General features: G+C 28.2%; 1 protein-coding gene across 2 annotated transcripts in view; it reads right to left on the bottom strand.

The window, feature by feature from the left end:
* The window catches only part of OtopLc (Otopetrin-like c), a 21,043-nt gene extending 14,271 nt beyond the window's left edge, over positions 1-6,772 (bottom strand). The window contains exons 1-4 of one of the 2 annotated variants that reach the window (XM_014431211.2): positions 6,492-6,772; positions 6,077-6,335; positions 2,803-2,979; positions 2,603-2,716 (exon numbers count right to left, since the gene is read on the bottom strand). In XM_014431211.2, coding sequence (XP_014286697.1) covers positions 2,603-2,716; positions 2,803-2,979; positions 6,077-6,335; positions 6,492-6,495 — 554 coding nt within the window. In that variant the 5' untranslated portion in view covers positions 6,496-6,772. Of the gene's footprint in view, positions 1-2,602; positions 2,717-2,802; positions 2,980-4,370; positions 4,543-6,076; positions 6,336-6,491 lie in introns of those variants that run through there. The other variant, XM_014431213.2, reaches the window with a different exon arrangement.
* Positions 6,773-17,032: the final 10,260 nt, after the last annotated feature.

The following is a 17,032-nucleotide window of genomic DNA, read 5'->3' on the forward strand; positions in this document are numbered from 1 at the left end:
TAGATAGATAGATATACACACACATTATTGACTAAATAATAAGTAAATTATTTAACTCTTATTGACCTTTGATTTTTAAACATATCATTTACAAAAATTAAATATGCATTGGGTTAAGTTAAAGCAAGTTCCAATTTTAGAGAGTAATCCCTTTTTGCATCATTTGAAGAGAAAACAGGGCCACATTAAAGGCCTAATTTCAAGGTTTGTGCCCACACTCCACAATTTCAGTTAGTAGTAATTCAAATTGCTGCATGACCACTTGAATCATAATAAACCATGAAATTATTCTTTACTGGATTATGCTTCTCTGAATGTTGTAAATTAAATACTGGACCAATAGTGAACATAGTTATGAGATGAGAATCATAGTTCACACAATTCCAATTTTTCTAATAGTGATAATAAAGCTTATAAATCAGGAAATAATTACCCTTCTGGTTCTAGGTTGGTTTGTTTACAGTTTTTTCTAGCCATAACCACAACAATTATAATTATTTCCCTTTGTAATGGACAAAAGTAGAGAAGGTTTGTATTATTGTTTCGTTCTCATTATTAACCATTAAATAATTAATGGTTATTGACCAAATACAAAATTGATTAGGAATGCCCAGAAGATTATTTTTTTTTACAATTAACTTCTTATAAAAGAGTGCTGTATTTTAATAATCATAAACCAACTTATTATGTAATTATATAATAAGTTCACTGACTTATTATGCGATTCTGTCCATAAAATTTTCAAATTTTTGAATTTGAAGCAATTATTCATATTTTTAATATGAATATTTGAATAGAATTGCACAGTTTTAAATAATGAATTTCATTTTTAACTAGTTGTACCTGGACACAGATTGCTGTGGCTGTCTGATTAAACATTAAAGAAGTAAAAACAAAAGCATGTGTTAATAATAACTTTAATTTTATAATGCTTGTGGTCGTTCCACTGGGTGTGAACATATACAGATTGTCTGTATTGATCAATATACACACCATTATTTTTATGATTTGGTTACATAAATTTTCATGCTCTTGGAAATATAAATTTCATAACAACAGACAAATTATTTTTTATCTAAATTTTCATCTTATATGAGCCTTTTATTTTATTTACTTTATCACAAAAGAGTTTTGAAGGATGCTAAAAATGAATCTGATGCTTTTTCCTAATCAAATATATTTTGGCTTTCCTTTACTGGAAGCATCTTTTGGCTTTTGTAATATTTAAAACATGTAAACTCATTGAATGCAATTAGCAATATATTTTCTAATTTCATACAAAAAAACAGGATACAGAGCAATGTCAGAAAACAATAACATAAAAATGCATAATTTACATAAAACAATTTTTTTTTTACTTGCTGTTTTTAAATTTTGGTTGTTAAAAGAAAATTATACCAAGATGAATAATCTAAACTATTCATTGTATTAATTAATTAATTCAAATTACAATATATCACTAAATAATAAAAATTAACTATAGAGGTTATTCAATAATTCAATAAGTAATAAGGTTCTATAAATCCGTGCAATTAAATATCTATCCAATGAGCATCTAGAATGTTCAGGATGTATGGTCTTCAAGTTATAGTAGCTATATAGTTAACACACATTTAACAGCAAAACTTTAATAAATTTGGGTGAAAAGTTTAATATCCCTTAGCAAATAATAGTCAGATTTCAATGATTTTTGTAAGGAATCTAATCAAGGTTCAACCAACAGCTCATTCAAACAAAAATAACTTGAGTTATGAATAATGTTTGTTTAATTTTATTAATAACTTTTTTTTTCTACTGGATAATTCCAGGATTTCAATAGCTAAGAGCTAGGATGAAACCAAACATCTAGAAAAAACAGCATGTATATCAGTTAAGAACTTTGGAGATTTTAGATAAGTAACAAAGAAACATTACACTTTTATTTATATAGATTAAGCCATTCTTCAATCGTTTTGAGGACAGCATAAAATTTTATTATATAAAATAACAATTTCTCGAAAAATTAAAAAAATTAAGATTATAAATAAAAAAAATAAATTTAACTATTTTAGAAATATGATTTATTTAATTATAAGAACCAGCAAATGAATCTAATAAATATATAGTAATATATTTATTACATTCATTTAATTCTTAAATGAATTTAATAAATTACATTCATTTAATTCTTAAATGAATTTAATAAATTACATTCATTTAATTCTTAAATGAATTTAATAAATTACATTCATTTAATTCTTAAATGAATTTAATAAATTAAATTCTTAATTAGTCTATAATAAAGTTCTAAATCTCAATCTGATTACAATTTTTGGATAATTAGTGTCTACAGATAAGTGAAGTTGAGTATAAAAATGAACTTGTAAAATGTGAATATCAAAGGAATGTTCTGGTTTATCAAGTATTTGTCAATTAAAATGAAATTTTCTCTTTCACTTCAAATGTTCTTGAGTCATAGTCCTAAGTTATAAATAGGAAATAATTCATGCCTTAGAATGAATCATATCAGATTCACAACTGATAACATAACGTTAAATGCAACATTGTAGTATTTAGAGGAGAAAAAGTAACTATATTTTCATAAAAAATTTTAAAAACTCACGCTCCCATTTTCCTCCAAGTAATTTGGAGAATGTCAATTCGAGATGGACGCTTCATCATAGAAATATTTGGATACAATACAGCAGGCATCAATTGGGATCCTTGTTGAGCGAGTCTATGAATCAAACAGGAAATTTTATTTAATATAATATATTTTTTTATTTTAAATGACTAGGACTTGTTCAGAAGTAATATAAATACCCTGAGTGTGAAGCTGATAATATATGAGGTCTTGCAGAAGATGTGGTTGCTCTAGATGTGCTCCTTGGTATTCTGACAGGTGAAGAGTGGTGGGAAAGGGTTTCTGGACTGACTATAACAGCTGAAGGACTTGCAGGGGATGGAAGAAGAACGGTGTCACCCGGTGTTTGGGTCCAACTATCAAATCAGTTATTATCAGGTTAATAATTAAAAATTATAATTTTATCTATGCTAAAATTGATTCTAATAAACTAAAAATGATCTGGTTTATTATTTATATGATCATATAACATTATTATCAAGGGACTGCCAGTGTTAATTCAGCTTAAACAACATGACAAAATTTGCCATGAAATATTACTTTATTTAATATGTAAAATATTAACACAATTAAAAACTCAAAATTTAACGTAGGAACTTGTGAAAACCAACAAGTCCAGTTTCTACTATTTATAATATTAACTTTCAGATTAAAAAAGCTAAATATTAATAATAATAAATAAATATTTAAAAATGTAGCCTTTAAGAATATTACAGAAAAACTCTATCATTTATAAATATACAATGCGTTTATATGATAGTATAAAATATTATAAAAATGATAATTATATATATTAAAATTACCATTGTCAATCATAAATAATTTAATTACTTAGCGACAATAACCAACGATTTCAGCAGCAAAAAAGCTGTAGTGAAGAAAACAATAAAAATAAGTCGAAAATAGATTAGGTCCAGGTAGTTTTATGACCTAGCGAAGTGGGGGAGCTTTACTGTTTCAAGGGGGGGGGGAGGGGATTTTTATAGCCTTCTCCTTTTGCTCCCTCACCCCCAACACTTTTACTAACTCAAAGGCCTTGCTACAAAAACACTATTGAATTTCTGGTAAAGGCTTAAATAATTTCTCCAGAAATAAATGAACAATTAAAGTTTTTAAAATAATTTTTCAACTAAGGAATACAATAAATTTATCTTAATTCTGAAAAAAAAAATATCTTTTCAAAGTAACAGTAAAAACTCAATGAACAAGAACCAACTTGATACTTTTTATTTATAGATACAACAAAAATTATAAATTATAGCTTGATTCTAGATCAAAAATATAACTCGAGCAATTTTCAAATTAGTCAAACAAAATATAATAATTTTAATGAATCAAAAACAAACACATAAAAACATATGTAATGAGAAATCATGATTCAATAATTACAAATTTTAAAAGTATATACATTACCTTTGAGCTAGTAAATTTTAAAGAGAAAACTCTACAAAATAAAAATAAAAAAAAATCCTTAGGTACGATTAGAGTTAGAAATTATTATTCCAATAAAATCAACAAGTCAAAGCTTTCATACATAAGAGCTAAGTAATTAAGAATAAACTAATAATCAGCATACTTGTACTAAAGGAAGTGTTACATCAAAAATATTAGATGATGGTAAGCAACGGTGGGAAGACAAGGGCATTTCAATTTGATAACTACACACAAGTGATATGCAAATTAAGCAGGAGCTTCAATTTGAAGCTATATAATTACATCAATGTCACCTTAAAATTATTGCACTTACGTTTTGTAAGTAAGTTCCTCAATCAGCATTTTATGTCAGTGAGTTGTAAAATCAAATACAGATAAATATATCCTGAAGCAATAATTATACTTCACTACACAGCAGTAAGACTGCTCTATTTTTTTTTTGGCATAAATTTAATTTCATGTTATAAAACATATGACACTGCAAACACGGGGAGATACAACTCAATAGAGTCTGTAAAGCCCCCTCTCTTCAATCAAAGTAAATTGCACCAATTTCCTAAGGAGGTAATCATGATGATACATCGTACTGCACTAATAAATTGTTCATTTGAAATTGGTAACTAAAATGGACCTAAAATATTTCAATACAGCTTCTTCATGTACACTCATTCGACAGGATTCAGCATATTTCAAAATATTCAGAAACTAGAATATTTGGAAATATGTAGGATTGAACAAGAATTTTTGTTTCTTTAAAATTACATTTTTCATAATGCTATATTAATTTAAATAATTTCAATCGAGTAAAATATACTCATGAAAAATAAGACTTAATTTTATGTGATAAAGTACAATGCATTAAAAGGTGAAAAAAGAAAAGAAATTATATTGTTTCACACAATTGAAGATATTTTTTTCATCTCATCAATAAACATAAATAGCAAATCGAAAGTTTCTTTAAGCGGTAATTCAAAAAACATAAAAACAAAAAAATTCATTATATACTTAATTCGTTATATACAAATAAAAAACAAAATGAAACATTACTTCAATTATAGTTTTTATTTATCATATATTTTCTAAATTATTGTTTTGTAATATCTTTGAAATCACCAATAACTGTGAGTGATTAAAAGGTAGAAAAATTGTAATAAATGATTATTATATAATGGTTCATTGGCATTAATTACTTCATAACAATTACACTTCAAAATAAGCTATCCAAATATGAAAACTAAATAGTATTCCATCTAATTCAGAACAATTAATTTTCTTCAAGCTGCTAAGCCGATTCTGTTTAGAGTTCTAAATTTAGACAACTAAAAAGAAATTATGTAAACACCTTTTAAACTTCTTAAATGGTTTCCACAACTTCACATAAAAAAACATTAATTTTATTATTCTTCAATTGAGATATATTATATTAAAATACATAATATAAAATTCTTTTAATTATATTTTACTAAATTTAATTTTTATCGGAGGGTAAATTCAATTGGTTCACAACTTCTAAAGCTGATGACACTGATGTAATTCATCTTGAAACTATGAAATGAATACTGAAATTAAAAATAGATCTAGGATAGTATTATGAATTACATTAATTTGAAAATCTAAATAATAAGTAATAAGTAAATTTGATGTTGGTAAAAGGAAATGAATAAATGAACCCAGTTAGCTACCACAGCACATAATCATTGGAATGTAAGGTCATAGTAATATATTTTAATATGGATATCGCATATTAGGAATGAAAGAGAAACCAATTCAAATTTTTAGTATTAGAAATTTTAATGGTTGTACACCTATTGTTCCAAAGTGAGGCTAACCCTCAAATATGACACAGTAGGTGTTCTACAAGCAAAAGTTATTCTAGAAACACCCTGGGAGCTTCCCCAATGTTCATTATAAAAAAAATTAATTTTGTAGTGGCACTATTATCCTAGGTGTCCAACGCATATATTTTATTCTCTCTTTAATTTTTTACAACCAAAAATAAATTACAATAATTGACTTTACCATATTGTGTCATCCTTAACTGTAGGTGCTGTTGGTGTAGAGGCATCATCAGTGATGTCGTGCGGAACATATCCTGAAGTGGTTGCAGTAACTTCTTCTATATCAGAATCTATACCTTGGGCAAAGTCCATATAGAAGCTATCTCTGGAATCACTAGAGCCTCGCCTCAACTTGAGGCTGAGGTCTGGCGAGCTGTCCTGCATCACTGGCGGTTTTAGCTGTTTGGATGCCTTCTTTTTCGAGCGACCCTTGTCAGTTGCTTCGGAAAAACAAAGTAATAAAGATAAATAAACGATTTTTTTTTTAATGAGGGTCCATATCATAACTAAATTAGTTTAGTTTATTTATTCATAATTATTATTTGTAAATTAGAAGAAAAATTAAATAAATCAATTTTATAAAATAAATTACTTACACATTAATAGTTAAAAATCAAAAACTTCAAGTAGAAAAAGACAACACCTGAACCTCAGGTAAATACAAGCCAGAAATTCACATTTTGAAGGAAAGAAGGGAAGCAACAGTACACACAAGCAGGATGAAATTAGTTTTCGTCCGATAAAGATCCATTGAAATACACAACACACGAGTTAAACGCGAACATAACAGAAGACTGCGTGCAACTAAGGGTTTGTGAGTAAAGAATCAGACAGCTAGACTAGAGGGTTTGTGGTAGGGGAGGTTTTTGATAACCGGATACGACTCAGGAATATCTAATCAGTTATAGGGTTGGAGTGGGGGCGCAGGGCGCGGCTATTCCACTGCCATCTAGCGGCACAGTTGTAAACATTATTCAATAACAGGTTACTTTGGAACTGTAACTGATGGTATATAGTGACAGGAACGTTATCTCATTTATTCAATGATTGGAGATACTACATTTGATGATTCAATTGAAATTAAGAAACATTAAATAAAAAACATTACTTCAGGAACATCGCTGATTGACCGTGTGTATTAATAAATGGAATATGTTCCGGGTGCCCTCAAACAAAACTCAAATAGTATAACTATTTTTATTTGAGTCAATGTTTCGCCACACGTTGCAGGACTTCGTCATCTTCGTCGTTTTGACAGAAGTCAATGTCAGAGTTAAAGAAAGAACATTATTTAATTGGAATCACTTTCTTACTAAATTTAAAAATTAAAATAATTTCTTACGTAATCTATTTCAATCCCTAATTTACATTTTACAACATAGGCAACTTTTTGGATTACATAAAAAATTTATCTTCGGTCAGTGTATTATTTGTGGTGGTTGTGAAATGATTATTGAATAAATAAAATTTATCCTTGCACTAGTTCATGGTTTCACCATTGATGGCTCATTACGGTCACACATTTTATTTTTTACATTAAATAATCAAAGTTTCTTTTTTTAATGAACTTTAATTAACCCCTTACTAACAAATAATTTGAAAAACCCGGCTTTAAGTAAAATTTTTAATAAAAGGAATTGAAAACATATTTTCCTTATCAATTATTAATATCGAATTATGGATTACCATAAACAGAAATAAAAAAACAATTATTTATAACATGAATTGATAAGTGAGTTTGAAAAATATACTCCCTGCAATATCGGAGGGTTTGAAATATATCTTTTAGAATTCCTGTAAAATTTGTTATTGTTTTAATATGAAAAAACTGGTATTATCAAAAAAAAAAAAAAAAGCTATGCCTCAATTTGAAAATGAACTAATTTTAAGTGTTGAATGAATGCTTGATAAATTACACCTGTCTAAAAAAAGGGATTTTCTATAGTCGATTCGCGCCTATCTATCATCTATCGCCGGGCTCAGTATACATGTTTTTTTAAAAATTTTGTAAACCGGGCTCAGTATACATGTTTTTTTAAAAATTTTGTAAACCGGGCTCAGTATACATGTTTTTTTTAAAAATATTGTAAACCTAATAATGGTTTTCAAACAATCAATAAATTTATGGTTTAAAAATTTTCTAGAATAATATCGAATTTTTAAAAATTCTTCTTAGTTTTTAGGCTTTAAAAAACTTTTGTACAAACTAGATTAATTTATCTATTGTCAAATTAACAACATAATAAAATCTGATACATTATGGCATTCTAGCTTGTCTCAACATAAATTTATTGAATTTATTAATTTTTTTTTTGTAAAATTAGGGTATCTGATATTTTTAGGAATATAATAACGATATAATATGTAACTAAATAATATACATCGTCTAATAATATAACATTCATCACAACGAGTTAATGAAAATGAACATGACATTCTTAAGATAACTATCTCCAATTTTGATCATGATGGTGCTGTTATAAAACAGTTTGAATACTAAGATAACACTAAATTTTAGTTTTTTAAGCGTTAATTGTTATATATTGTATGAATTTATCTTTGCTATAAATGCACTAGTATTACAGAAATTATGTCTATTCCAATTTATTTGTGCTTACTAATTAATATATCTGATTTTCTCTCCGTCATAATTTAATTTTTATTTTATTTTTACAATTTTTTTAATGATACTGGTAATGTGTAGTAATTATTTTTACCAAAAATATTGTAGGTAGCCATGATTCATATAAATAAAATATATTTAATACTTTTATTTAATTAGGAAACTTGATGCGTTAAATAATTACACTACAGTTATATTGGAATTGTATTAATATCCCATAAACTATTGTAAGAAATTTTTTTTTTTTTTCAGTTCATAGAAAATTGTATTATTAAAGTAAATGTATATCATTCCTATAATACTGACATAACCTGTTTAAGCTAAACAAATCTCTCGTTCCGAAAAGACTGTCGACTACTGAACTATAGTATATTGACTGTTAATAATATAAATTTATGAATAAAAAGTCAACATGAGCAGATAAGAAATGATTTAAGTATGCAAAGAAAGTACTCATAGATCTATGATAACATTAATGATATCTAATCTTCCTCAAAAAAAGGCACTTCATTTAGTGGCCCCTATTCAGTTCTATCTGACTGATGAAATCTCAGAGATACACTAACCATTTATTTCATTCAACATGAGATCAGTTCATTTTGAACCAATACATCAAATATAAATATTCATAGATTATGAACGCATTATTTTCAAATACTCAATCTTAAATAATGTACAAAACATTAGAATGTCGATTACATAACAAAGATTGATACAATTTTAGATTAAATCGTTTATTAGTATGAGTAAATAATTCATGTGATTATTTGTATTTTATTCTTTCTTGAATACACATTTGTTCATAAATTGAAAAAGTTAGTTTAAAGTCTAGATAAAATACATCAAATATATACGATCTAGAATCAGTAGTGTTACTCATATAAGACTACCATTCAACTGTTGATAAAATTTATGATACTTCTTTTATTATTATTATTTTATAAGTATCATTATTTTTATTATTCAATTTTTTTTAGTTTCGTGTACGTTTTATCCATTCATAACAGAGTTACAATGAACCCGTATTACACTCTCCATAAGTTAAAGTATAGAACGGATGCTGCCTGTTTGTAGGTCAAATAGACGTTTGTCTTCGTATACAACATTTATGTTTTATTTAGTGTTTCCTCGGTAATATAAGAGTGTTGTTAATTTACATTTAGTTTAACAAGGTACTAAATAAATAAAAATATTTAATTACATATATGCTATGGTCTCCTAGGCCCGTGTTCGAATCCGGCAGATGATTATTTACTCTATCAAATTAGCCGTGTGTCAACCCTGTAGACAGTACTGATCCTAAGACCAGTCATAAGTTGTAATAGTGCAGGTTGATGTTGTTACTCCAAATTAAAGTAATTTTTAATAGAACATTTAATTGGTTTTACACAATTTTTTTAACTGGGAAATTTATCATAAAACAATATAGATATTCCAAATACAACTGAATAAACTTACCTCGAAACAAACTAGGAAGTACCAACAGAATCGAGAATTGAATAGCGAACGTAGTGATGCTCTCTGTAAGCAGCAAGCGAAGAGGAATGAACCAAGAAAGCCCTTTGTCCGAGATAAGTAAGATGGTTTTGTGATTGTCACTTAGGCGCCAGAAGAACTTAAGTATAGATAAAATAATATATAGATCGCGTATACAGTCAATGCTAATAAATTATTCAAAAAACTATGTTATTATATAATGTTGTTATTATGAAAGATCAATAATAGCCATAAAAGTAACAAATAAACTTGACACGGATGAGTAGTAAAATAGAGAACACTAAAATTATATAAAAAAAGAATTTTCTAAAAATGTATATTTTCTTTAAATATTTATATTATGTTTAATATATTATACTATGATTAATTATAATAATTATACATTACAGGGCGATTTTTAGTTTAATAATTTTTTTTTTCTTCCCAGAAACTTCCCCTAAAATTGAAGTCTATTTATCAGGAATAATTCTTAAAAATAAAACAAAAAATTAAACTAACATATTTATTCCCGAACGTTTCGAAATGCACCAGTGAGAATAGGTCTTATAAAAAATAAAATAAAATGATAATGACTAAATATTAAAATAGCTAATTGCTTATAGACTTTTTTATCAAAATTATCTTATTAAACAAAAATGAGTACTTAGTTTCTTCATATGTGGTCTACAATTGTTCATCGTTAATTTGTTATTAATCTTTATAATATAACATATAACCTCTGTATTCTTAAATTAATTATTTCATCAGTAATTATTGTTTGCAGAAAACACAAAGTTAAAAACATACAACATAAACTTCATTCTAAACTAAAAAAGGTCCGATAAAACTGTTAGGTTTCTAAAAAGTTGGCTGTAAGATTAGCATTAATATTACCGTCATTAATGTTTTTTAAAATTATACTAACCTAACTGAGCATATTCCTACTTTTTATTATATCTTAAAGTGAATAAATAAAAATAAAAAAGATTAACCAAACTTCTTCCACCTACAAAAAATCGTATTGAACCTAGATGAAATCTTCCGATTGAAAGAAAAAATTATTCCAACTTTAAAAAAAAAAAATTAAACCGAAAGTTATTCGCCCTTTCATACCAAACACAATAGTTATTTATAAATAATGAAGAATAATTCTAATTTTAAATTATTCAAATAAGAAAATAAAAACTGTTTTTCTTTCATTTATTATATTAGAGAACATACTTTTCTGGCCATGGCTGTACATTGGTTCTGTTTAATTATGAAGATCTACTTCGTACGTACCTATTCTATTCAACGATTGCCAGAAATTTTAGAACGGTATTGACATCAGGTTTTTTCTTGGATTACTTAGGAGAGGAGCACCTAAAAGTTCTGGGATATTGGTGTTTAACTGGATGGCCATTTGTGGCCGAGGAAGTTAAAGCTTCAACTTAAGCTGCCTCGTTACTGCAGAGGTGCCGGTTTAAATCCGGCCTAGGAGTTGACTTTTATTTCATGGCGATCTCACAAAATAGAAATTTGGCTTCTCACCATGGATAGAATTGGTTCGTTAACTCTAGATAACCTCCTCTCTTCACCCCGTATACCATAAAAGTCCAGGAAGGTGGTCCTAAAAAAAGTTTTTAAATCCAAGATAGGAAGGGGGAGAGAAGGTCACGTTTTTCGAATTTGTGTTTATATCTCGAAAACGGCTTAAAACATTCCATTAGAAAAATTCTCCTCTCAAAAATTCTCCTCCTAAAAACTCCTCAAAGTAAGAAAAAAAAATTAACCTTTTACTTTATTATTTCTAATAATAAATCCAGTAATCTACCAAACTAAACAAAAAAATGTTAACCTTCTCTTCGCAAAATTTGAGGTTTTACGTTTCAAAATAAGTCGAATCCAAAAATGTTGCAGATTTAATAAAAAAGTCACTACCCTTGCAGGTTTATCTTCAGAACTCGCTATTACTATCCACCATTTCTTTGAAAATGATGGCCGACTGCATGAAAAATAAAAAGATTTTTTGTCGTCCATTTTGAAAATCAACAGCAGATGATATAGACATATGAGGATTATCTTGGGGTGATCAGCAACTGTGGTACCAACTCTGAAAAACAATTGGGCTAGTGTTTAAGGAAAAACTCGCATTTTTATTCGATTTATTTTAGAACGTAAAGCCACAATTTAAAGAGTTGGAAATAAAAAAAATATATTTAGGCCGATCACAAATATTCATTTTTAAAAGTAACACTTAAACCAAAAAAGTTAATCTAATTTTAGTTCTTTAAATTTGTAACTTTTGCGAGCATTTGTTTTTCAATTTTTAAATACAATTTTCCAAGCAATGACAAGCTCTTTTCAAGTCATAAGAAAAAATACGAAGAATATGACTTTGTCTCACCTTCTATCTTAGGCTCTACACCCCTGGTTCCCGATCTGTGGTATGCGAGATCCTTTGGGTGGGCCCGAGAGTACATATGTTGCGAAGATTTATTGTTAGAACAATTTTATTAATTTTTTTCTGATGCACAATAAAAATTACTCAATATGAAATTTAAACCAACCTAATTTTCAAATATTTTCCGAGGGGGACTCCCTTTGTCCTTAATCGAGAGTAGGGGGTGGGCCGCACATCGTTCACTTACCGTTTTGGTAGTTCGGTGACATCTTTGGGTCGGGAACAACAGTTCTACCCCATATCCCAGGGCTGTTGGCATGTTTACCTCTTTATTAGTTTAAGGAAAGCCCCGAAGTTAATTCAGGTTTTCGCGTTATTTTCGTCTAAAACACATTTTGTTGTTTCTAATATGTTAATAATATAAACTCATTGACTGTCCTAATATGTTCCATCTCATACGTATGAGACTCATATCTCTTAATAATAGTTATCTACAGATAATGGTAGATACAGTTTTATTTGCGGTAGGGTTTAAATAAAAATAAAATGTTTAATTGATGAAATACTTTAATGTCCTTGTTACGGAGAAAGTATAGTACATTTTACTTTCCCTTACCTAGCGATCAGAGTTTTCGACGGTAATGTATTTCATAAGGTTCCCTAATAGAAAAAGAGCCGGGAAGAAAAAAAGGCAATTATATCACCCCAATTTTTTATTAATTTAATGAAAACTATCTATAATTACTAGTCAAAACTAGGTAGGAAGAATAAAAAATGGCGGCTGTTTCAAAACCTTAAAAAAATATTAATTTTTCATTCGGAGCACTATATCTGAAAAACTATTAATAAAACTAGAAAATCTAAAAGAACATTATTTAAAGAAGTAAATTTGCTGAATTATTAGCCCTAATAAAGCTATTTACCGTAGAAATATTAGTTTTCATGATGTTTCCTAAAATAAATTGATTTATAGTTGTTTGGAGAATAAGTTTGATTTATGAATAACTTTATTTCAAAACCATAGGACATACAGATTTTTGTTAGTACTCAAGGTAAGGCTAGTTAAATTTACTATGAAATAGTTTGTAACGTTTATCTTTGTTGGATTAGTGGTTTTTATATTTGACAAAATAAATTCACAAACTTTTAATCTATAGTTGTTAGTATAGAATGTTTGATTTTGAAAAAATATAGCTCTAGACCCATAAGATGCACATATGTCTGCCAACTCTCAAAATAAAGGAAATTTAACTTACTATAAAATAGTTTATGGCACTTATCTTCGTAGGGGTAGTAGTTTTGATGATATTTGCATATGAATATAAATTTGGCAAATCAAAATTTGTCCAAACAACTATAAATCAATTTATTTATCAAATATCATGAAACTACTCCTACGACGATAAACGCCATGAACTGCTTTATAGCCCATTAAACTAGCTTTAATTGGAGTGGTAATTAAATAGCTCTGTAAGGGCATGTATTTTAGCAAATTTACTCTACTTTAAATGATGTTCTCTTAGATTTTCTATTGTTGTTGATAGTTTTAAAAATATAGTGCTCTGAATAAAAAAAATAATTATTTTTAACGTTCTGAAACAGCCGTTATTTTTTATTCCTCCTATCTATACTAGGCAGACTTATCAATTTTGACTAGTAATTATACATAGTTTCCATTAAAGTAATCAAAAATTGGGGTGAAATAATTGCGTTTTTCCTCCTCTTGGGCTTTTGTACTATGAGTCCATAGAACCTAGTCTGTGTTACGAAGATGCTCTGTGTGCGTTCGTGAACAGCCTAGCCCCAAAACGGTAAGTCGTACGAAACTGAAATTATATATTTAAGGAAGTGTGCCTGCATGCCTGGGATTTGACTGCAAAATTTTTTATAATATCGAATAAACGTAAGTGCCACTTTTGGAATCGATTTTTCACATTTTTTCTCGATTTTCTAGAAAATAACTTTAATGATTTTGATTAAACTCGCCATGTCAATTAAATATTATATGGTCTTTAATACCATCTAGGTCTTATCCTGATATAGTCTGACAGTGTTTAAATAAGGAATTAAAAAAAAAAAAACCAACCTCTAAATTACCTTTAATGTTGTTTATTTGAAAAAAAAGGGTCTCATTGTTATCAATAATAAACAGTAAGATAAACACAACATGTTTTAAAAAATAACGAATAAATAAAGTATAATAAGGAATATCCGAATATAATGAGAAAAGCCGAGATCACCCGATCTTTCCCGATTGCATTATGTCATCATTATTTTTTGCACAAAAGCTGTAATCTTGGCAAAGTTTTTTATATTATTAAAAGTTTATATTCATAATAACAAAAAAATAAAAATGTTTTTGATCATAATTCCGTCTTCCCTGTTTTTTTTTTTTAGAATATTTTTTCGAAAGCCACAAATATAGCCAGCGATAACTACTACACGAGCTCATCAATCTACACAAAATCTGTAGGTGAAATTGCGTGGTGCGCGCGACGCACCATTTTTGGATTCTTTTAGGAGAATACCTTTCCTTCTTTGGAAAAGAGACCCTTGTTTAGGGGAAGGGCCAGAGCCTAGGATGTAAAGAAGGGAACTTAAGAGAAAATCCTATAGCATTATGCAGGGCCACACTTGCTGCATACAAAATGGCGGAAGGAAACAACTAAGGCCTTAAAAGGGTATTTATCTTCACCAAACGTTATTTCGTACAAATCGAAGAGTTTTGAATTGTGTTAATATTAGAACTAAAAGTATTATTTCATAATAAATTTTATCGAGATATCACAAACTGCTTATCAATTGCATATTTCATTTTACCACAAAGGAGTTAAAAATAACAATCAGATGCAACATTTGGTTCTATTTCTATTAAAAATTTCTATCTCTTTAATAAATATATAAGATTATTAGTGATTAATATTTACTATGACTTTAAACTTATTTTATAGGTATTTGAGAGACTTGAGTTTTTGTTTTGGTATGTTCCAATTAACAATAATAATAAAATAATAACAGCTTCTAAGAGATTAACGTTGAATTTGTATAAAATTGTGAGAAAAAATATTAGTATTATCCAAAAATAGATAACTTTTGATATATAAGAAAAACAATTTTTTTACGGGTCCCAACAAAACGCCGAGAAAAACATTACGTTACTTTTTCTGAAAAAACGATCAGCAATGTTTTGTTTTTATTATTTTTGAAAAAAAAAATCAATTGGTAAATAATATATATAATATGCAGAGCAAAGGTATATATAAAGAATACGATAATATAAAAATTTCTAGATTTAAATACAATATTTTTTTCCTTGGCTCCAATGACACATTGACATGAATCATCGGACACGTGTCTAATATCTTCCGGGCTAGTATCACCAAATAAAGTTTTATTGAAATCGGTGATCACACATTGCGTAGCCATTGGTGGTATAAATATACTTGACAAAATTGTATCAATAAAAATAAATATAAAAATGATTTTTGCCATTAAAATATGTAAATTGTTTGTACGCGCTACAAATGATTACAAATATAACGCTGAACTAGTGAATCGTTATGCTTTCAGTACCAGAAATAAATATATAAACTTCCTAAATAAATTTATTTTTTGTTTTCCAAGTGAAACCTTAAGTTGACTGGACAGTTATGGGTAGGAGAGAAATATATAACGGCTGCTGATCATTTGACAAAAACATATCCTAATTTAATAGGTGTTAATTTAGGAGGATTTTTTTTTAATGGTCTAATAGCTTTTTCTTCAAATATAATTTTATGGACGAGTAGTATTATAAAAGAAATGAACGTGCAAAAACATAAATTATCAATCAGTCTAAAAGTAGTTCTACTAAAGCTAGAATTCATAAATGGCACATATCTAAGCTAAAAGAATATCTCATGAAAGTGGGATTTTTCCAACTAATTTTAACTGTAAAAAAATCGTTACTAATGAACAACACTTAAGTTACGAGGTACGTACTCAAGAGTCTGGTTACATGGCGGATTCTATGTTACTATCAATAAATGTCTGTTTACATCTGTAGGTTATGATTTGGTTTTTTGGTGTGATGTGTGCTGTTTATGGTCTGGATTAATTTTTTTTTTCTCTTACCTGATAATTTCATAGTTAGTGGAAGATTTCTAGACTTTGAAGGACTTCAGCCTTTGTGTTGAAATCTTTCAACAATATTTTAGAAGTTAGATTTGAATTGTTTTACATTCCGCTGATATTCCTCAAGGTAGTATCCTTGGTCCCATCCTCTTCACCATCTATACAGCTGACATCCCAACTAATCCTAATACTATCCTCACCACGTATTCCGATGACAAATGTGTGCTCGCAGTTAATTATAACCCTTTAATTGTTTACCAAACTCTCTAATCACACATCACAGCCCTTAAAGAATGGTGTAATTAGAGGATTAAAATAAATTCCAACAAATCCCATCAAATCACCTTTACCCTTCATAGTAAACCTGCCGACTGTCCTACAGTATACATTAATAATGCTGCTTTTACCCCTGTAGAACAGATCCACTACCTTGGACTACATCTGGACAAACGACTAACCTGGAATCCTAATACAAGACAGGAAACTGCACGTCGATATCGACTATTACAGCACTTACTAGACAAACGGTCTGAACTTCCAAT

This window comes from Halyomorpha halys, unplaced genomic scaffold (assembly GCF_000696795.3).
Source record: "Halyomorpha halys isolate HHAL.00 unplaced genomic scaffold, Hhal_1.1 Scaffold949.1, whole genome shotgun sequence".
In the NCBI taxonomy this organism is placed as follows: Eukaryota; Metazoa; Arthropoda; class Insecta; order Hemiptera; family Pentatomidae; genus Halyomorpha; species Halyomorpha halys.